Below are 22363 nucleotides of genomic sequence, written 5' to 3'. Positions count from 1 at the left end.
TCCAACCTCCGGTGATATAGAAAGGCTAGAGTGGGCTAGATTTGGATATCTCTCCTCAGGTCAGTTAGGCTTCAGTAAAAAGCCCAAAAAACCCTTGCAAAAATTAGTTAGGCTCTAGTAAAATAGCTTTCCTGGAGGGCAATCGCTGTTAAAGAGAACAGAGAGCTCTGGGCATTTTTGAGAATGGTTACTTTCCCCTATCCCCCTGCCCAGAGCAGGAGCGGCTTTTTCTCTGGTCTTCACCAACCCAGGAAAGCCTCTGGAGGTGAAACTTACTAGTAGTTCATTACCATGGCAGATTGTGATCAATGCTAAGAATGAAAAGTACAGGGTACTATGATAGCACATAATAAGGGAAACTGAAATTGTCCATGGGATCAAGGAAGGTTTTCTGAAGGGAAAGAACTAAGTGGAGGAACAGGGAAAACTTTTCAAGCAAAGGAAATAGCATCTGCAATTGCTCTGAGGTCAGAAGGAATACAGAACATTCGAGTGAATGAAAGAAAAATCAGGGTAGTCACACAAGGGAGAGTGGCTCCAGATGACAATGGAGAGGTAAGTAGGCCAGGAGCTTTGATAGTTATTCTAAGAACGAGAAGCAACTTTAGGATTACTAGAGTCAGAGTCTAGATAGACGTTTGGGCTGGAAATAAAGCAGGAAAAATAATGGACATTTTCTTAGGTGTTCCTTTCAGTTGCTCTTCTCCACTAATATATCACTCTAGTTTTTCTGTCATTTTTGAGTCTATTCCAAGGGTTCTAATCTGGGGAGTCTGACTTCAAGGAGTGCCTGAACCAGCAGAAATTATATGCAACATTTTGTGTACACAGACACATGTATTCTGTGAAGGATAAAAGGTCCACAGTTTTATAGAAGGGTTCTGTAATTCTCCCAACAAATTGGGAGTGGGCGAGAGCTAAGGATTACGTTCTTCCATGAAGTTAAAATTAATAACCAACATCTTGCTAATTGGAAGTTATATCAATGTAAAGTGTCAAAAACCAAGTATTCATTTATTAAAAAAGAGAAATACAGGACAAATGAACATTAAAGTCTAATGAATATACTGTTTATAGTCCAGACCAGATATAGTCCCATCCTTTATAACTTCTTCACGTTGGAGACTGAATATGAATTGGTGATAGTCACACCTTAAATATTGCAAAATTATGAATTCACATTTATATGATCAAAAAATGATTATATTATACCAATATAGTTATAGGGTTAATTTGAATTTCAGTCATTAGAAAACAGGTAACCCATGAGTTGAATTATTTATATAGGATAACCTTCTACATTGCCTTCACCTTCAAGGTAATATGCTGCCTACTCATCTGGCAGATTCCATGAGCAGGGGGAGAATAAAAATCAGGACTTCCTTGTTTATCCTCTAAAAGTTTCTCGAGTTTGGACGGCGCAGACGAGACATCTCTGCCTTCTAAGTGTGAGTCTTGAACTCTCCTGGTCTGCACACTGGCATCTCATTCGCACCTACAGACCTGGATTCCCAAGGTCTGTCTGTGTCTCTGTCGCACCACACACACACACACACACACACACACACGCACACGCACACGCACATGCACACTCACTCACTCACTCGCTCTGTAATTGCATTATCTCTCTACCAATGCATGACTCACCCCTTTCCGCGCACCTTGAATCAAAACTATCAGACCCTGAATGTTCTACGGCGCTGGATAGCGACTCTCCCGGCTCCTCCTCCTTTGTTTTTATTCTCGCGGCGCGGGCCCGTTCTTAGGTTTCCAACCACGACTGGTCAACTGGAGGTCCGATTGGCTGCAGTAGGAAGAGGAGCAGAGACCTCACCAAATCACAAACCTAGGATTTTCATTTTACTTGGTCTCCTCCCTAGAATCCTGGCCACAGGTGTGCATGGTTTCTCTTCCAGGAACCCTTGCCTGAGGTTGCTATGGAGATAGGACGCTGCAACTTGCGGAGCCGCCTGGACCCAGAAATCGCTTAGCCGACCTCAGCAAACCGACTGTTTTGCGTTGCCTCTTTCCATATCTGCACTCCCCCCTTCATCCAGAACTTTGTTTTTTCTTGACTCCTTCCATGGAAGACTTGACATCCCCGAAGCAAGAAAAAGAAAACCAAGAACTGGGGGAAGCAGGGCGGCCATGGGAAGAAATAGCAGCTTCTTCCCAAGATCCCGAGTCTGCGTTATCTGAGCCCCTGGAGTCGGAGCAGTGGCCGGAAACTGGACCCCAACCCAGAAGCAGCCTTCCTCAGAGCCCACTGTCTAGATCCAGCACTCCTCTGGATGACCTCCGGGGACCAGGTGCATCATCTCCACCTTCCCCTCCTCAGGAGGCCTCTTTCACTCCTTCAACCCTGGCTCTGGCCGGACAGGAGCTTGCGATCCCGTGGCAGTCAGACAAAACCGCTGTGAATGTGAATCCCAAAGCTGGGACACCTCGCTCCCAGAATTTGGAACTACCCACTATCTCTGATAAAGGAGAATCGACTGCTCCTCAAACATGCCAATCAGAGGGAAACACCTTTCAACAGTCTCAGCAAACCAAACGTCTCCTGTATGGACCAGAAGATGTGAGCGATAACAACTCTAAACAAAAAGAGCTGACATTTAACGTTTTTCAGGAGGAGGACTCAAACAGTAACTATGATCTGGATCATGCTGAGTCTGGGGTCTCTGAAGTGGCCCCCAGCCTGCTTGAGATTGCCATTCAGAGTGCTAAGGCTTACCTACTGAAGACCAGTAGCAAGTCTGGCTTAAATTTGTAAGTCTTTTTTTTTTTTTTTTTAAGATTTTATTTATTTGACAGAGAGAGAGACAGCGAGAGAGGGAGCACAAGCAGGGGGAGTGGGAGAGGGAGAAGCAGGCTTCCCGCCGAGCAGGGAGCCCGATGCGGGGCTCAATCCCAGGACCCTGAGATCATGACCTGAGCCGAAGGCAGTCGCTCAACCAACTGAGCCACCCAGGTGCCCCTTAAATTTGTAAGTCTTAAAGGGAAAAAGGAGGGAGGGGGATTTGGCAAAGAAAAGGGGGTGTGAGTATCTTTGTGTGAGAGTGTGTTTCTGTGGGTGAATGGAAATATATTCGAGGGGCGCCTGGGTGATTCAGTCGTTAAGTGTCTGCCTTGGGCTCAGGTCATGGTCCCAGGGTCCTGGGATCGAGCCCCGCATTGGGCTCCCTGCTCAGCAGGAAGCCTGCTTCTCCCTCTCCCACTCCCCCTGCTTGTGTTTCCTCTCTCGCTGTCTGTCAAATAAATAAATAAAACTTAAAAAATATATATTTGAAAAGTCTGCATTAGTAGGAGAGAGTTAGTGGCTTTAATAACTCTTTGCATCACAGAACTCAAAATAGGTCTTTGATAGGGATTCTTTTAACTTCTTTAAAGACCCTTGGCGCACAGAAATAAAACCTAGGAACTATGGAATCTTGGGTTTAAAAGAGATCATGAAGATAGTGAAGTCCAAGCATCTCTCCAAGATGCTTATAAAAAGCAACTGTCTACCAGTGATAGGGACTGCATGGCATCTCATCTGAGCATCTGGTGCTTGTCTGGCTTGATTTTGAGCCACCCCCCCCCCCCCCCCGCCCCAGGCCAGTGCGGGGGCGGGGGCGGGGGGCGGCGGTTACTACCCACTATCTCAGCCACCCAGAACTGTCCTGATTTGAGCGCTGGATGTTCGGCATCCTGAAAACCCCCTCAGTCTGGGGCAAACTAGGAGAATTGGTCACAGTAATTTAAGTTCTGAAGAATTTTTTAAATTAATATTTAATGTGAGAAATCTTCCAGAAACCCTGAGATTGACAATTCAAAAGATTATTTCTAAAGCCCTGTTTTAAACTACAATTTACTAAGTTTCAAGGATGTGATTTATACTCAGTAGTGGATTCTACTTGAATTTGTCATATAAACTTATTGTCATAATTCTCTGGGTTAAATAACAAGCATGAATTTACAAACTGTGTTAAAATTCCAGAAAAACTCATTATAAATACTTGAGAGTTCACTAACAATTTAAAACTGAACACAAAACATCAAAATGGAAAAATTTCCTTTACTGAATTATTTTGGAACTGACATTACTTAAATATCTAAATTTTATTTTATTGCCAAATGCTAAGTCTCTGAGGTCATAAATTAATATCTTCTATAATATTCACTATTATCTTCTAAGTACCTTAGAGCCTGCATTTAAAAACTGCTCAATAACAGATGACTTTAACTCTCTTATATGCAGATCTTATTTGATAGTCATGAAAAATATTTTTTTGTTGTAATTAAAACAGTCTTTTACTAAAATACAAGGTCTGATATTGGTTTTACTCTTTTGAATAAAAAGCCTACAAAAAGAACTGCATCCTCTTTTTTTGCCATTCTATTAAAACAAATTATTAAATCTTCCAAATTAAAAAAGCTATAAATATGAATTAAAATCTAATAAACATCTTTTATAATTTGACACAAAGGCATTTTCAGGTTGAATTATGCAATGCTTGTTCGAAAGTTGTTTGACATGGATATTATCTGGAATTTTCTCTTTTTGGGTAGATATGATCATCTTTCTGATATGCTGACCAAGGTCTTAGATGAGCGTCCTGAAAATGCTGTGGACATCATTGAAAGTATCAGCCAAAATGTGAAGATGGAACATTTTAGGAAAAAATTAGATACACTCCAAAATGAGAATGAGATGCTTCCAATATATGAAATAGCAGAGAAGCAAAAGGCTCTTTTTCTCAATGGAAATTTGGAAGGAGCCGACCAAGAACTGGAAGATGAAATAGTAAGTCAAGGCTATAAATTTGAATAGTTCAATCTTAAGGTTTTATTTGAGATGAGTGGGTGTGGCTTGAAATTCTTATAGACTATCTTTTATAGTTTCCTAAATAGTACTTGCAACCTCAATTTCACACCATTCATATCCGTGTTTAAGGTTTCTTATTTTTTTACATTGTGTTTTAATATTTCATAGGCTTGGTTGTTTGTTATATGTTTGTGGGGTTGAGCTCCTTGATATCAGAGAAAATGATTCACCGTTTGTATTCTCCAAAGTACCTGATATAGATGTGGGTCTAAAGCTGTTTCTTATTAAATATTTATTGAATCAATGAATTGTCGGATAGTTAAAAGTTGGGCTTGTTTAAGTTGCCTATTTGCCCCTTTAATTTACTAGAATAATTAGAAGTACCTTTAATGTCATTTGCATTATTTTCTAAGGCAACTTCCTCATATTATGTCTTGATATTATGCATTTTACATCAATGGGACATAATATAAGAGGAGAGGGATAAAATATTTATTTTAATCACTATAGACAAAGTGTTGAAAATATTTACAGAGAAAGCTGGTGTCAGAGACAAAAAACTATCATTAAAGAATAAAATAAGTTGTACCACAGAAATTTTTGCTCCAAATATTTTTAAAATAGCATCAAGTATTCTGTTTCCTGAATACCCACGTGCTTGTAATTTATACTACTGAGTGATTTATACTATACATCTACTGAGCTTCCATGTTGTGTTACCACTAGGCTACTTAAAAATCTGTCTGTATACTTGCAAATTTGATGTTTGGTCTAAGATATTTTCAGAAAAAGGTGGAGAGTTCAGTCAAGAAAAACATAGGAGAGTAGGGATCTAGACAGCAGCTTCATCTTCTAGGGCTCTGCAAGCTTTGTGGGGAGACCAACCTGACACAGTGGGGTACAGAGTACTCAGAAGGCACAGGTGACAGTTGTCAAGGAGTTGACATTGGCTGAACCTTTTCTGAAAATATCTTACTCTAAACATGTGGTTAAATAGCCACACACAGTGATGACGAGTCTGGGGGCAATCAGTGTGTGGGGATCAGGCAGATAGGCAGACACTCTCAGGGAGGAGTTTATCAAAGAGAAGTCAGACTCCAGTATAGGAATGGGGCTTTGGGCTCTCTCTAGGCACAGTCTGACATGGTAGGGATCTGCATCCTAAAACTAGGAGTGAGAACACAAATAAGGTGTTTTGGTCCTGGAACTTGAACCCCCTAACCAGATTTCATAAATTCTTCCCAATGAGGAGTACGATTTAGAGCCAGGAAGAGCTGAGCCATCAGATGAAGATTAAAAGTTCTACCTCAGACAGTAGAAAGATGCAGGAACAGGAAGACACATAGGTCTTGGAAGTGTTGAAATATGAGCTTTGTGACCAACTCTGTCTCAGACTTAAGACTTAGAGTGTTCGTGTTTCTGTTCCTGTCTTTGACCACATGAGAATTCCTGTTCCTAGTTTTCAGCTTTCATTTATTCATTCACCCATTGATTCACACTGTGACTACTTACCGCATGCCAGCTACACATGAACAAAATATACACATGAAATGAAATACACATAAAAAAGACTTTTCTGACTTTAAGTTGCTCACAGTCTAGTGAAAGAAGCAAAAAAGCCTATAAAACTGTTTGATTAGCACAATAATAGAGATAGCATCGTTTGGCAGGAAAAACAGGAGCTTGGGACTAGAATCCTAGCTCAATCACTTACTTGCTGTGTGAGTGTGAGTAAGTGATTTAACCTTTTCAAGCCTCGGGGATAATCACATGGCAACAACTCGAGAGGGAGAGTACTATATATGAAGGGTTTGGCACATACTGGGAATTTAATGGAGAGTAGCAATTGTTATATTGTTTTGACAAGCTATGAAACTGAATGGAGCAATAAATAACTCCACTATTGGGAATTGGGCAAGACTTTGTACTGGAGGTGATATTTCATTTGGGTCATGAAGGACAAGTAGAAGTTCACGAGATAAAGACGATAAGGAATAAATTCTGAGCAAAAAGAACAATACAAAGTCAGGAGACATTATGCAATGTTTGGGAAAGTGAACATGGATTTGAGGGAATGATAGAAACAAAGCAAACAAGGTTTTTAAGCCAGCCTGCTCTTGTGCATTGATAAGAAATTTCTTTCTTCTATATGATGGGAAGTCAATAGAAGCTTTTCATGGAAAATAGCAATGGTCTGACTTTTGGTTTAGAAAGGTAACTCTGGTAATAACGTGGAGGAGAATGAAAGAAGAAAGATTAGAACAGGGGCAAGGAGAGCATTCGAAGCCTTCTGTGACAGGACAAGGAGTCAGGATGGAGACTAGTATGGTAAAAATGAGCTGATGAGGAAGGAATGATGCGAACAACTCTTTAGATGGTAGAATCAATAGGACTCTAACTAGTTAAATATGAAAGTCCAGAGAGTCAGAAGAAACAGGATGATGAAATTAATTTGGGAAACTGAGTGAATGGTGATGTTATTGGCAAAGATTGGTAAAAAGAGAAGGTTTTTTTTTTCTGTGACTTTAAACTTTTTTATTGTTATGTTAATCACCACACATTACATCATTAGTTCTTGATGTAATGTTCCATGATTCATTGTTTGTGCATAACACCCAGTGCTCCACGCAGAATGTGCCCTCTTTAATACCCATCATCAGCCTAACCCATCCCCACATCCCCCTCCCCTCTAGAACCCTCAGTTTGTTTTTCAGAGTCCATCGTCTCTCATGGTTCGTGTCCCCCTCCGATTTCCCCCCCTTCATTCTTCCCCTCCTGCTATCTTCTTTTTCTTTTTTCTTAACATATGTTGCATTATCTGTTTCAGAAGTACAGATCTGTGATTCAAAAAAAGAGAAGGTTTTGAAAGAAATATGAATGCAATCTTAATTTGAAGTACATGTAGACTATTCAGCTGAAATTTCTCATAGGTGACTAGAAACGTAGGTGTAGAACATGGGAGAAAAGTCAAAGTAAGAGAGCTGGATTTTAAACAACCATGTAACACTTGTAGTGTGTGGAAGCACTCTTCTAAGCATAAAGTACTGAATGATGCCTGAAATTTGAGGACATGAATATTTGGGGCTCAATTAAGGAAAAGGAGCCAATTAGAGACTAAGAAGAAATAGTTACCAAGGGCAGAGTAGGATGAAGAGTGAGATCCACTGTGGAAAACAGTAGGGAGTTTCCTCAAAAAATTAAAAATAGAGATGCCGTATGATCCAATAATTCTACTACTGGGTATTTACCAAAAGAAAACAAAAACACTAATTTGAAAAGATATATGCATGCCTATGTTAATTGCAACATTATTTAAAATGGTCAAGATATGGAAGCAAGCTAAATGTCCATTGAAAGACAAATGGATAAGGACAAGGGAATATTTCACAGCCATAAAAAAGGATGACACTGTGCTACTGTGACAGCATGGATAGACCTAGAATGTATAATGCTAAGTGAAATAAGTCAGACAGAGAAAGACAAATACCATATGATTTTACTCATATGTGGAATCCAAAAAACCACAACAAATTTATAAACAAACAAACAAAAAGCAGAATTAGTCCCATAAATTCAGAGAAGAAAGTGATAGTTGCCAGAGGGGAGGGGGATAGGGGGATGGGCAAAATGGGTGAAGGGGAGTGGGAGACACAGGCTTCCAGTTTTGAATTGAATGTCACAGAAATAAAAGATACAGTATAGGGAATACAGTTAGTGATATTGTAATAGTATCGTATGGTGACGGATGGCAGCTACACTTGTGGTGAGCACAGCATACGTATAAACTTCACTATGGCTACACCTGAAACAAATGTAACATCGTGTGTCAACTACACTCAAATAAAAAAGAAAAAGGAAAAGAAAGTGAGGGGTGCAACACATGCCAAAATGAAAGAGATGAGGATTGTAAAAAGTCATCATGCTTATTTTGACACCAAAATTATAATATAAACAAGAGCAGGTAACTTGTAAGAACAGCAAAGTGCTCTCAATTCTCCATCTTCAATGTCTAAAATTTGTCTAAATTTATCTAAAATTTGCAAGTGATCCCTATCTTACTTAAATACTTTCTCACAGATGTTTTCTTAGGGTCCACTTGAGACTACTTTTTCACTTCTATTTTTTTATGAAATCATTTTTTATTTTCTTCCTATGTAAAATCCAGAAGTATTTATTATAAGTAGGGGCAAACACCTGACTAAATTATGTTTTCAGGGGAAGTCATGTCTGAGTACTTGTTTTATTATATCTTCCTTTTATTTATCCTATATATTATCTTATATAGAGGACCATATTGATTTTTTTATCCTAAATATTATCATTTGTAGATAATAAATAATTATTACTAAGAAAAAATATGGTAATATATACAAACATATATAAACTTTTTCTAAATATATGTAGGAAGATAGATTATATTTTATTATTTCAGGATAGTAAAGGGACCATTTAAATATCTTTTATAAAAAGATGTTGAATTTTTATTATTCATAGTACCTATTAAATTATCCTTAAGATACACACATACAACAAGGCAACTATTATATTGCTAAGTATAAGACACAATGGTAGAAGTTACATTTATAAGTAATGAGAGAAAAATTGGAATAGAGGAATTGTCAGAGTTTGATCTAAACCTCGCAAGAAATGTCAAAGACATGGTGGAGAGAGCAGGTAGAGCTAATACCAAGATGCTGAGAAAGGAAAAGGGAAGCAAGCAGTTTCCTAACATTAACCACAGTGTTTTTGTATCCCCAGGCAGAAAACTCTCTCCCAAATGTAATGGAGTCAGCTTTTTATTTTGAACAAGCTGGAGTTGGTTTGGGCACCGATGAGACTTATCGCATATTTCTTGCCCTCAAGCAGCTTACTGACACCCACCCAATCCAAAGATGCCGCTTCTGGGGCAAGATCTTGGGTCTGGAAATGAATTACATTGTAGCGGAAGTAGAAGTCCGTGAGGGAGAAGATGAAGACGACGTAGAAGACGAAGATGTAACGGAAGAGAGGGACGATGGAGACAGCGAAGCTGATGAAAATGACGAAGAGGAATTACCAAGGACATTTTACAAGACCCCACAGCCTATACCAAAAGAAGAAAGTAGAACAGGGGCCAACAAATATGTGTATTTTGTTTGCAACGAACCAGGAGGACCATGGGTGAAGTTACCATCGGTTACGCCTGCACAAATTGTTATTGCAAGAAAGATCAAAAAGTTTTTCACTGGGCGTTTAGAGACTCCCGTTGTAACCTACCCACCGTTCCCAGGAAATGAGAGCAATTACTTACGAGCGCAGATTGCCAGAATTTCAGCAGGGACCCATGTCAGCCCTCTGGGATTCTATCAGTTTGGTGAACAGGAAGTAGAGGAGGAGGAAGAGGTAGAAGGCAGGCGAGAAAGCTTTGAAGAAAACCCCGATTTTGAAGGCATCCAAGTGACTGATCTCGTGGAATCCCTATCCAACTGGGTTCATCATGTCCAACACATCCTCTCTCAGGTAGGGGTTTTGCAATTCTCAGTCGCTCAGCCAATCAGCAAATTTTTATTAAATTCTCTCTACCATGCACAGATATATACAAAACAAAGTTCTTCAGATCCTAGCCAAAGAAACCATTGAAAAATCAAATAAAAACACAAGAGTATTACGAAACTGCCAAGTAGTGTAGATCTGGGATCTTTGAGCACATTTTTATTCCCAGACAGAAATAAAAGAAACATTTCTATGGAGAATTTGACAAGTTATGTGAGAATTTAGATGAATGTGTGTTGTGAAATTATATTTTATACATTAAATATAGATAGATGCATTCCCATTTTGGGAACAGTTCTTTTATTCTATTTCTGTAATACATGGAGCTTTTATACCAAGAAAAATAAAATATTATAACAAAAATGAAAACAAGTAGTGCTGGATTGGCACCTCCTCTGCCAGGTGCTCTTAGTAGCACTTGATATGTATTATCTCACGTAATCCTCGCAACCGTATGGAAGACTAGTATTATCCTGATTTTACAGATGAGGACATTGAGGCAGAGAATTTAGAAAATGTGGAAAAGGGAATATAGCTAATAAGCAACAGAGTCACATGTGAATAGGCAGAATGGATCTGGCGTCCATCCTCCTAATCACCCTGCTATACTGCCTCATCTGCAGGTAGAAAATCACTACACTTTGATCTATGGAAGAGGGACTCTTATACATCTCTGGATATAAGAGTTACTTAAATGAGCAATAACCCCAAACCTCCTTACCTAACTTAATATCACATTTAAAAATTTGTTATTGCCACTAATAATAGTACCCTACCACTTTCACGTAAATTATTTATTACAAATTAGTAAAGTGCATTATTTTTTTCACTAAGGTTTTGCTGATTTCAAAATATAAATGCTCTGTAACTTTAAGAAGTTGGCAAATTTATGAAATAATTTGTACCATTTTTTGATTGAAACAAGCTAGATCAAAAATCTAGTACTTGGGATGTTGAATGAGTAAGTGATTGATCAAATTCCCATACAGTAGGACCTCCTGCAGATAATTGCTTTAATCCAAATGAATATTCCAATATTTTAAAGTCCTCATTAGATTACTAAATCTTACAATACTCCATTCCCAGGGTCGCTGTAATTGGTTCAACCCCACACAAAAAAGTGAGGAGGAGGAAGAAGAGGAAGACGAAGAAAAAGAAGAAGAAAAAGGAGAAGAGCCTGACTATATGGAACAGGAAGTGGGGCCTCCTCTTTTGACACCAATCTCTGAAGATTTGGGTAATTTTACACAAACTACATAATATACCATGTGTATTATATTCGTATGTAGATACTATGTATATATAATGCGGTATATATAGTATACATATATACGGTAGTATATTTTTATGTATGTACATATAATATACTATATACAGTATACATATATATACTATAGTGTTTTTATGCATGTATATATAATATACTGTGTATATTATATGGTTAATAAATGGGAGTTGGAAACCTATAAAAAGTGAACAGGAGCCAAAATTTCATCCCTTTTCCCCTTCATGTGTTTTGGGACAGTGGGGACTAGAGAATATAGCTGGCCTCACCGCCAACTTTCTCGGACAGAAGGTGAAGGAGTGATGCAGGGAAGAAATGTAAATGTTGCAGCTCTTATGGGAAATGCTGACAGTTGTCTTGTGTACCGTTCTTGTCTTGCATTCTGCAGACCATAACCTGTGGCCATAAACACATGACGTAGTCGTCTGAGGTATTGTGGGTTTTTTAAGTCTACTCTTGTCCTCCCTAGTCTTGTTTCTTCCTCTTCAGTTTCGGAGCAGTTTTGCTTGTAACTCTTGTTCTCTTTCATAAGAATAATTTGATCTTTTATTTGGTTATTCAATAATATTCTCTCTACCACATTGTTCTCCTCTCCCTTTTTAAAACTTTTCTGTTGCACAGATGGACACGTACATGCACACATACATGCATATAAATGATCAAATTTTGTTGTTCCACAATGTTCATAAATTATCCTTCTGACTTTATGTTAAGCTGCTGATGCATAATTTTTCTTCATATGTCAAGTATGTGTGTTTTAATATTTGTAAAAAGATCTCTGTTACACAGTAGATCCCTGTCTATTTAGGAGTTAAGCTTTTGAATTTCTCTTTGGTTTACAGAAATCCAGAATATACCACCTTGGACGACACAGCTGTCCTCAAATCTCATTCCTCAATATGCTCTTGCAGTCCTGAGATCCAACCTTTGGCCTGGAGCGTATGCCGTTTCCAACGGCAAGTAAGTATACAAAGCCATTATCATGATTATTTAAGTGCTGGAAATTATAGTTATCGCTAGAATGCCGTTATGTTCCAGTTTTGTTCTTTTTTTTCCTTTTCCCCTCCCTTACCTGCTTCCCCAGGTGAAGTACAAACCTGGGTGAGGCAGTTAGAGTAACCCCAGAGTGACAGACGAGGCTGCCCTGGGTGGTTGTGCAGGGCAGCCGCTCACAAAAACCTGGGGTGAGATCCCAGACCAGGATGGGAGGGAAGAAAGAGTATGGCGCAGTCTACCCAGAGTAAGGGGTCGGGAGGAGGGATACCTAGGAAGGTCCAGGCCATGAGCCAGATGTCATGTTCAGCACTCGTACTTACATCTTCCCTAGGAGTTCTTATCACAACTCTGGGGAGAGAGGTCCTCCATTTCACAGCTTAAGAAATGGGGCTGCGATAAAGAGAGAGAAAGAGGCTGGAGGCAGATGATGAAGTCCCCAGATTCCATAGCGGGTACAACGTCACTGCCTACGACGAGCTTCTTCCCGTTGCTGAGTTGACCACTCCCGGGGAACCTACACCACCACAATCTGTGAGGCTATTTTCTCACTGGAGGGATTTTCTCAGTGGTGTCTGTTTCTGGAGCCAAGGCTGGTGCCAGGAATGCTCAGGAAGGAGGAAGGGGGTTACTCTTGTTTTAACTCATCTTGGCATGTCAAGTGTGTGTGCCATAAGATTCAGTCAAGTGACATCTATACTACGTAGTAAAGCGTCAGATTTAGAACACCAGAGTAATTCAGACCTCTGTCCTAATATGGTTTTTATTCTGATTATTTGAGTCATAGACTTACTCATTTTCTAGGATTAATGGAGATAGTTCTATGCACTGTTTAGTTTGAATCTCATATAATTTTTGTCGGATATCTTGATAAAAAATAATTTAAAATATGTATTATTTTTGCTATCGCTTTCAAGAGAATTAGGATCAAGCGGATACTCAGTGTCCTTTTTTTTTTTTTTTTTAAGATTTTATCTATCCATTTGACAGAGAGAGACACAGCGAGAGAGGGAACACAGGCAGGGGGAGTGGCAGGGGTAGAGGGAGAAGCAGGCTTCCCGCCGAGCAGGGAGCCCGACGCGGGGCTCGATCCCGGGACCCTGGGACCATGACCCGAGCCGAAGGCAGCCGCTCAACGCCTGAGCCCCCCAGGCACCCCGATATTCAGTGTCCTTTTATGCCTCACCCAGAACATACACTTCCACTTGTCTTATGCTTCCATTTCTCGTTTAAGAACCCAGTGTCAGAAGCTCAGCTAAGCTGGAGAGAGAGCTGAGCTGCCAAATGTGAGAGATGCCATTAAAGCCACAAGCCAAAAATGAAAAGCTTTTGATCATTTACTGTGGCAATACAAGCAAGAGAAAACTCTGACTGCTCCTGTCCCGTTTTCCTTCATGGAATGGCACACCGATGGAAGGTCGGTGCCTCAGTGTAGATGTAGAGGTCATCTCACTGAGGAGTCCCCAGATATCAGGCTTCTGCAATTTTATGGCCTCAAGGGCCCAGGAAGCTGGTGGAGGGTGGGGGGAAGGGCTAGAAGTGAAAAAGTACCGAGTACTGAGTCAGAGTAGAGAGAAGTGTCTTTAAGGTGCCCCCCTTCCACAACCCCATAAGGAGGCCTTGGCAGAGGCACCTGAAGACCTTTGCTGAAGGCCTCCGATAAGACCTAGAGTGAAGGCAGCTGTGCTAGGAACTCAACTATGCAAAGAGCATGGCGGGCCGGATGGGTCAGAGTCCTTGACTAGAACTTTCCTTCAGAGACTGCAGTGCACTGGCTGGGCATCAAGTATGGCACAGAAACAGCAGTTTTCCCATGAGGCCTGCCAGAGAAAGCTTGACAACTGCATATGGGTAGGCCTGAAACACCACACACAGGTTTGTGACCAATCACAAGCATCCTCCGCCATACCAACAATTTGCCAGGTTGGCAAGTTTTTAATTCTTCCTAACTCTAAAGAGGATTAGTAACTTTTTAACTTGTTTTGTTTTTCCTGAAAATAGCAGTTAAATGATTAAAGATGGCGGTCTAGGTGTAGGGTACATTTTGACCGAGTTTGGCCAGCCTCTTAACCAGCTTAAGCAGTTTGGATCACAGTAGTGTCCTGTGGTAGAAGAATCATTGAGGGCTAGTTCATCCCTAGCACTTCAAATGGAGTGTTTTAAAATTATGGGACTATGACACTGAGAGTGATCAGCTTTTACAGAAGAGAAGGATCAACTTCTCTTACTGAAAAAGGATATAATGATCATCTACTTTCTTTTCAAACTTTATAGAAAGTTTGAAAATTTCTACATAGGCTGGGGTCATAAATATAGTCCAGACAACTATACACCCCCAGCTCTACCACCAGTTTACCAAGAGTACCCCAGTGGAGCGGAAATTACAGAAATGGATGATCCTAGTGTGGAAGAAGAGCGGGCTTTCAAAGCCGCACAGGAGCAAGCAGCTGCTCTTCCAGTTGAAGAAATGGAAGAAACTGAGGAAGATGAAGATGAGGAAGATTATGACCAAGAATAGTATCAGCCCAGTCTTGTGTGAGACTGGTACACATATACTGTGTGGACCCGATTTTACATATATAATATGTAGTATAGAATTACATAAAATTGGCACCTATTCATGTGCAAAATGTCATTCCTTGAAAATGTCGTTTGGAATTTCATATGTGCAATAGCTAATATGTACTTCTAGAAAGACACTCGATGGATTTTCCAGAGGCTAAAGGACATGTTCTTATATCGTTGTTCTAATGGCTACAGCTAATAGAATAATGTGTATTCTTAAAAAAAAAAAAAAGTCTTAGGTTTAATTTCGAATATGGCAAACATGGAAAGATGTAATCCACAAAATCTTCTTGGGGACTTTAATATTTGTCAGTGGGTGCTGGGACCAAAATTATTGATAATCCCTGAATCAAAGCATGTATTTTTAACCAGTCTGTGATACTATATGCAAATATTGTGTATGTATGTTTGTATGGGGGGTGGGTTGTTTTTTGTTTTGTTTTGTTGAGGACAGGATTTATAATTCTATCACCTGCTCAAAGGCTGGGAACACTCAAAATTTTAACACTTTTACTTGTTACTTCTTAAAAAATGTTCTCAGCCTGCCTCCTTTATCCTATAGAAATTGGTTTGATCTGACTGGGGAAAAATGATCTGCACACAGATGGCTAGCCGGGATATCCAAAGACTTCAGACTACAGTTTTTCTACTACTGTTTCTCTAATAAAACTAATTATTATTTCCATTCACTAAAAAAGTATTTTTAAGTCCTCTCTGTGCCAGGCACTCTGAGACTACTTAAAAAGTAGACATTGCTCCTGAAATCTTAGAGCTTCCATTCAAGGAGGGGAATATGCAAAGAGAAATAGAAAATTAGAACAGATTGCAACTTAGCGGAGGTATCGTGATAAAAATGTCACAGGGTACCATAGAACAGTGTTTCTCAGTCTGTGAAGTACCAATTTAAAAATAAAAATTGTAACTCAACGCCATTATTTTTGTAAAATAAAGTATCACAGCAATTCTAATTTCTGTAATTATCTTGTCAAGGACTGGCAGTCCTCAGATGACTGATCTATCTACACTTTGAAAAACACTGCTATCAAACACTTAGAAGGTGCATTTAATCCAGACATGAGCCTTGCAGAGAGCACTTCCAAGAGGTGGAGAACTATGGGTAGAAGGGTCCTAGGCAGGATCAACTGTTTTTTTGGCAAAGGATTTTAGGCTGGAAGGAGTAGAACTTTGAGGGTGGTGAGAGATGCACCTGGAGAGGTTAAGCAGGGCCCAGGTTGTGTGGAATGTCTGGACTTTATCCAGGAGCAATGAAGACTCACCTAGGAAGTCACCAAATCACATCTGTATTTCAAAACATTTGGTTTACGTGTGGAAGACTGACTGACAGAGGATCAAGACAGGGAGACCAGTTAGGAGATTATTACATTATCTAGATAAAAGGTCATGGTGGCTTGAAACAAGATAAAGTAGAAACCTGGTTACCTGTCTGAGGGACAGAGTATTAGGAAAGATGGTTTCCAGAATTTTCTGATTGGCAATATTATTCATTCTTGGAGTGCAGCTTTTACTATTTGATGGAGTAGCTAATATTTATAAAACCGTATTCAAGTATGTTCTTCCTTTTTCGTGTTGCTTTTTGTTGTTGTTGTGTAATATCCATTCCTTATCTACTCTGATTTCCTTTTGAGAAACTGCCTCTGTCCCATGGCCAAGTCTCACGCCAATCAGATGTGGCCTTTCTAGAATCTGAATTTTGAGCAGAGACATCCGACCTCGGCTCCTAACCTGATAGTTCCGCTATGAATCAGATCACATTCTAGCCTCTAGAATTGTCTTTGTTCCAGCACAGTTTCCTAGTTACTGGTGTATTCTCTGAGCTTCTGATAATCTTTCAATGAATTCCCTTCTGCTCAAATTGGCTGACATAGGATTCCTACCTGCAACCTTACTTGACACAGCCAACATGAATCTGAAAGTTTCTTTCCTACAGGACATGTTAAACCCAAAGTTCTAATTCACAGTTGTATGTGTAAGAGTATAAATATTTAACAAAAGCAAATCCCTCTTTTTAGAGCTATACCTGTTAAATATTAAGGTAATTTCTAAGTGATGAGGAGGGAATTTCATTATACGTGTTTTATAACAAAAGAAAGCAGAATGCCCAAATGTAAGAGCTTGCAAGTGAGACAGCTGGGGTTCACACCCTGGATTACAATAATTTTCTTGGGAAAATTACAAACCTTGCAGAGCTTCAGCTTCCTTACAGGACTAACAGAATTTGTCTCACAGAATTGAAGATTACAGTAATTAATACATGGAAAATACTAAGAATACCTAACACAAGGACCCAATAAATATTACATACGATCATCATACAAAACCAGTTTCTAACACATAGATGTGAGAGGAAATACAGAACTCATAATGCAAACAAAATTGTTTATTGAAATAGTTACTAAACAATGAGGTACAAGAGGTGTGATTTAGATGTTTTAGAAGTTAAATTATAAGTTGAGTAAAGAATTCAGATTCGTAAGCTGTATTAGGGACCTTAATATCTGAATTTGGAAAATAAAGTAAAATTCCATGATCACTGCAATGCTTCATTCTTCAAGGAATCTTCTCGGCTGTGAAAACTTGAGAAGCTTGTCTCCTGGCCTTGAAAAGGAATTTTAAAGAACTGTTAATTTTAAGCAAGAAGTCCATTATTAGAATATATATTAATTATTTAATATAAAAAATAAAATCTAGAATTTTTTCAAGATAATGAAAATTCCTTAAGAAAAATTACAACTTCAAACTTAGGAAATTAGAAATAAACTTTTTTTTTTTTTAAGTAGGCTCCACACCCAGAGTGGAGCCTGACGTGGGGCTTGAACTCCAGACTCTGAAATCAAGACCTGAGCTGAGATTGAGTCAGGTGCTTAACTGACTGAGCCACCCAGGCATCCCAGAAATAAACATTTTTAAAGCCAAACCAAAAAAAAAAAAAAAAGAAAAACTTAAACAAAATACCAGATAAAGACAAAACAAAGTAAAAAGAAAATTCACTGTTTTAAGGAATAATGAGTCAAAAGTAAAAATGATGGATCACAGTCATAAAGAGACATGTATAAACACAGAGAAGGAGAGACAGAGAGAGCAGTGAGCAGAGAATCTTTTTTTTTTTTTTAAAGATTTTATCCATTTATTTGACAGAGAGAGACACAGAGAGAAAGGGAACACAAGCAGGGGGAGTGGGAGAGGGAGAAGCAGGCTTCCCGCTGAGCAGGGAGCCCGATGTGGGGCTCGATCCCAGGACCCCGGGATCATGACCTGAGCCGAAGGCAGACGCTTAACGACTGAGCCACCCAGGCGCCCCGCAGAGAACCTTTAAGAAAATTATCTCCTTCATTATGGTCTTAAAAATGTCACTTTAAAAGACTTTTTTTTTTTGAAAGATTTTTATTCATTTATTTGAGAGAGAGAGAGCACAAGCTGTGGGAACAGGAAGAGGGAGAAGGAGATTCCCCACTGAGCAGGGAGCCTAAGGGGGCTGGATCCTAGGATCCTGAGATCATGATCTGAACTGAAGGCAGATGATTAACCATCTGAGGCACCCAGGTACCCCTAAAAGACCTTTTAAACATTTGTTCTATTTTCACAACTTGAGTTACAAATCAAGGTATATTATACCAAGCTAATTTAAAACAAAGTTAAATCAAGATTACATAATGGAAAACAAAGAATGCAGTGATAGAATCTAACTACAAGTCAATGTATGAAAAGAATTGAGGAAAATGGCTATTAAATAGGTTTGTATGCATTACTTAACTGAACTGCATTAGGAGATATTTTCCAACATAAATCCTTTCACCTAAACAAGTGTTCAAACATATATAACAGTTTGGAATTATTAGATACTCAAAATATATTTATGGCAGAAATATATTATGGTAATTATAGGACAGCTGTCAGGATAAAAACAATTTTTTGAAACCCGATTCCTCTCCTTGAATAAGAGCTGCATGATTAAAATATTATAATTAACTCCAAATATGAAGAACAAAACAAAAAATGCAGTTACAAATATCTACATTTTGGGATACTTTAAAACACCAAATTTGTTCTGAAATTCCTACATTTAAAATTATAGCTATCACTTAGGAGGAAAAAGACATTTTAAAATGAGCTATAAAAAAACAATCACCCGGAAATAAAAAGTAAAGTCATTAATGTGCCCTTAGTAAAAGACACAGGTTTCTATCTGGTGATATGCAGATCAATCAGTACATCAGTATTTGCTGAATTCCTATAATGTATACAAGCACTGTTAAAAATGGCAGAATATAAGACACACTGATTTTTTTTTTAAAAAAGGAAAAAACAAAAACCTAAGCTTGAAAGCGATATGCGAAAATAATGTTAACTGATGATTTCTTTTCATTTTTCAAAATATACTTTCCTATCTTTTCAAAAAAAGTGAATTGTTCACATGCAAGCTTAATTAACAAACATGAAATGATAAGACTTTGTATCCTCCCAGAAGAAGCAATATAGAGAAGGACTCTGGACGTAAATGGACTGAATTGGAATCCTGCCTCGTTACTTAGCAGCTGTGTGACTTTAGAAATAGATACAACTTTTTTGAGCTTAGGCATCCTCATCTGTAAAATGGGAATAATAGTGACTACTCTATGGGGCAGTTGTGTAGATTACATTAGTTAATATTTGGGTAAAATGCTTAGGATGGTGCCTAGCACAAAGCAAGCATTATAAAGTATTTATCAATATTATAATTATACTCATATTATTATTTCTTCTCTATCTGGCGGCATTGTACACAGTCAGCCAAGTTCTGATTCTTTTGGTTAAAGACACAGCTACTCTCCATGACTCAAAAAAGAACAGTAGCAAATGCACATTTTTAGTATTCTAACACCAATGTCTCAGTTTCTAAAACCAGAAAGTTAACAACTAAAATGTTCAGCTAGGCTCCATGATAATATTTAACCTCACCTATGCTCTGTTGATGAACAAGCATCCTGGTATTTAAAACTATTAACACTAACCTCTAACAAACAAAAACCAGACTCTTAACTACAGAGAACAGATGGCTACAAGAGGGGAGGTGGGTGCGGGATGGGTGAACTAGGTAAAAGGGATTAAGAGCACACTTAACTGCGTAATGTATAGAATTGCTGAATCGCTGTATTGTACACGTGAAACCAATATAATATTGTAGGTTAACAACACTGGAAGTACAATAAAAATATAGGGACACTTGGGTGGCTCAGTTGGTTAAGCATCTGCCTTCGGCTCAGGTCATGCACGATCCCAGTGTCCTGGGATCAAGTCCCATATTGGGCTCCTTGCTCAGCAGGGAGCCTGCCTCTCCCTCTGCCTGCTACTCCCCCTGGTGTGCTCTCTCTCTCTCTCTGACAAATAAATAAATAAAATCTTTAAAAATAAAATAAAAATATAGGGGCACCTGGGTGGCTCAGTCAGCTAAGCATCTGCCTTCCACTTGGGTCATGATCCCAGGGTCCTGGGATAGAACCCCACTTGGGGCTCCCTGCCCAACGGGGAGCTTACTTCTCCCTCTTCCACCCCCTGCTTGTGTGTGCACGCATGCTCTTTCAAATAAATAAAATCTTTTGAAAAATAAAATAAAAATGTCTTTTTAAAAGTCAAAAATAAATAAATAAAATTAATCTCTAACTTTATGCAACCAAATTAAGGATAGGGTGAAAAAATGAATGCAATTTTGGCATTTATGTCATGGCAAAGAAACCTTTGAGATTTAATTAAATTAAAGAACCTCTGAAACAACCTTTGCCTTTATATATTCCAAGTTGTAAGGCTGAAAGGATATCTAGTTCTCTCTCTCATTTCAAGTAATTTTAGTGCTTTCCTCTGTAATCCTGTTACTCTTCATAAATGCTCCTCTCTAGTCCTCTCTTTTCTCCTCAGAGGGAAACAAATCATGTGGAGTAGTCTAATAGGGACTTTTTTCCTTTTAAGATTCTGGGAACTGTGCATTTTCTAGACTTGATATGCCATTACATAGCTTCAGTTTATACCAAGTGTAGGGTTTTCAATCCCTAGAAATTCTTATAAACGTACCAGTCACCACTTAACTGTAAGGGATAAAGAGGCAACTGTACTGAACTTAAAATTCTAGAACTGTGTATATCCAGTAACCCCAAACGCGTAAGATGGAGTCTCAATAATTACAAGAATCACGCTTAATAAACCATAATTATTAAGACCAATATGCGTTAGGTCTCCTGGGATTAAGTGAGGTTTTCTTTACCATATATGTTATAAACAATTATATGAGTAAATATTTTTATGAAGCTCTGAGTAAAGTATTTGAAAGTCATTAGGTAGCATTTGAAATGCAAAGATGTCCACTACAGAAATTAAATGATACAAAACCAAAATAATGCAGAATGAGATACAAAGGGATTAACATTGATTCTAACTAAAAACTTTAAACTTGTAAGTTCAACTGGTTCAAGCTTCACATAACCAAATATGCAGATACTTACAACTTTCTCCTCTGAAGAAAGAACACCCTCTACTGCCACTATCTGGTATTGCTTATGTTTTAAATTTCCCACAAATTTCCGAAGTTGCTTGAGATTGCTAGCCTCCATGTCTTGCTTTAACAGTTTCTGCATTTCTCGAGAAGGACATCCGGGATCAAATATTAGTAAACATAGTGTTCGGTTTTTTCTCTCTTCAATTCCAACAACTGTTCGACTATGACCTATCAAAAAATTAAAAAAAAAAACTATATATGTGTGTCTCCTGTCTATTACTATACATATAGACATGTTATTAAATTCACACACACTATATATATATTCTCTGTATGCAGTGTGTGCACATGTGAGTTTAGAACAGAAATAAAGTCAGTCCCTCTGACAGGTACTCTCACTCTGAAGACACACAATAGTTTTAGTTCTATTTCCTAACCTTCAGTTTTCATTTGTTCAGTTTTTCTTTTCTTAAAGGCTTCAATGCAAAAAATTTTATGTCTGTTGTGCCATATTATTTTAGTTCTTCTTTCTTAATCCCTTGATTCTTCTTATCCAAATTATTTCAAATGCATGAAAGCATTTGAAAATTATCTACCACAGAACAAAATCTCTCATGAATCCAAAAGATTAACAAAAGTAAATTTATATATATTAGAATTTCAATGGGGAGGGAAATTCCCCATGTTTACTGCTCCT

At 38.5% G+C, this 22363-nt stretch overlaps 2 protein-coding genes across 3 annotated transcripts in view; one reads left to right on the top strand and one right to left on the bottom strand.

Moving 5' to 3' along the window:
- The first annotated feature begins 2083 nt into the window (after nucleotides 1-2083).
- RSPH4A (radial spoke head component 4A) lies at nucleotides 2084-14914 on the top strand. The gene is given in 5 exon segments (XM_028117007.2): nucleotides 2084-2769; nucleotides 4552-4786; nucleotides 9566-10306; nucleotides 12467-12584; nucleotides 14892-14914. Coding segments are annotated over 5 exon segments (1803 nt in total).
- Nucleotides 14915-17562: 2648 nt separating this feature from the next.
- The window catches only part of ZUP1 (zinc finger containing ubiquitin peptidase 1), a 33336-nt gene continuing 28535 nt past the window's right edge, over nucleotides 17563-22363 (bottom strand). For both annotated transcript variants that reach the window (XM_028117061.2, XM_028117062.2), the window contains exons 9-10: nucleotides 21674-21894; nucleotides 17563-17798 (exon numbers count right to left, since the gene is read on the bottom strand). In XM_028117061.2, the coding sequence (XP_027972862.2) occupies nucleotides 17751-17798; nucleotides 21674-21894 (269 nt within the window). In that variant the 3' untranslated portion in view covers nucleotides 17563-17750. The remainder of the gene's footprint in view (nucleotides 17799-21673; nucleotides 21895-22363) is intronic.

The sequence above is a fragment of the Eumetopias jubatus genome, unplaced genomic scaffold, assembly GCF_037043125.1.
Source record: "Eumetopias jubatus isolate StellerSeaLion01/CBP00866 unplaced genomic scaffold, mEumJub1_p1.0 scaffold_6, whole genome shotgun sequence".
NCBI classification, from domain to species: Eukaryota; Metazoa; Chordata; class Mammalia; order Carnivora; family Otariidae; genus Eumetopias; species Eumetopias jubatus.
Note: the sequence above shows the minus strand (reverse complement) of the source record. Positions and strands in the feature narration are given on the sequence as shown.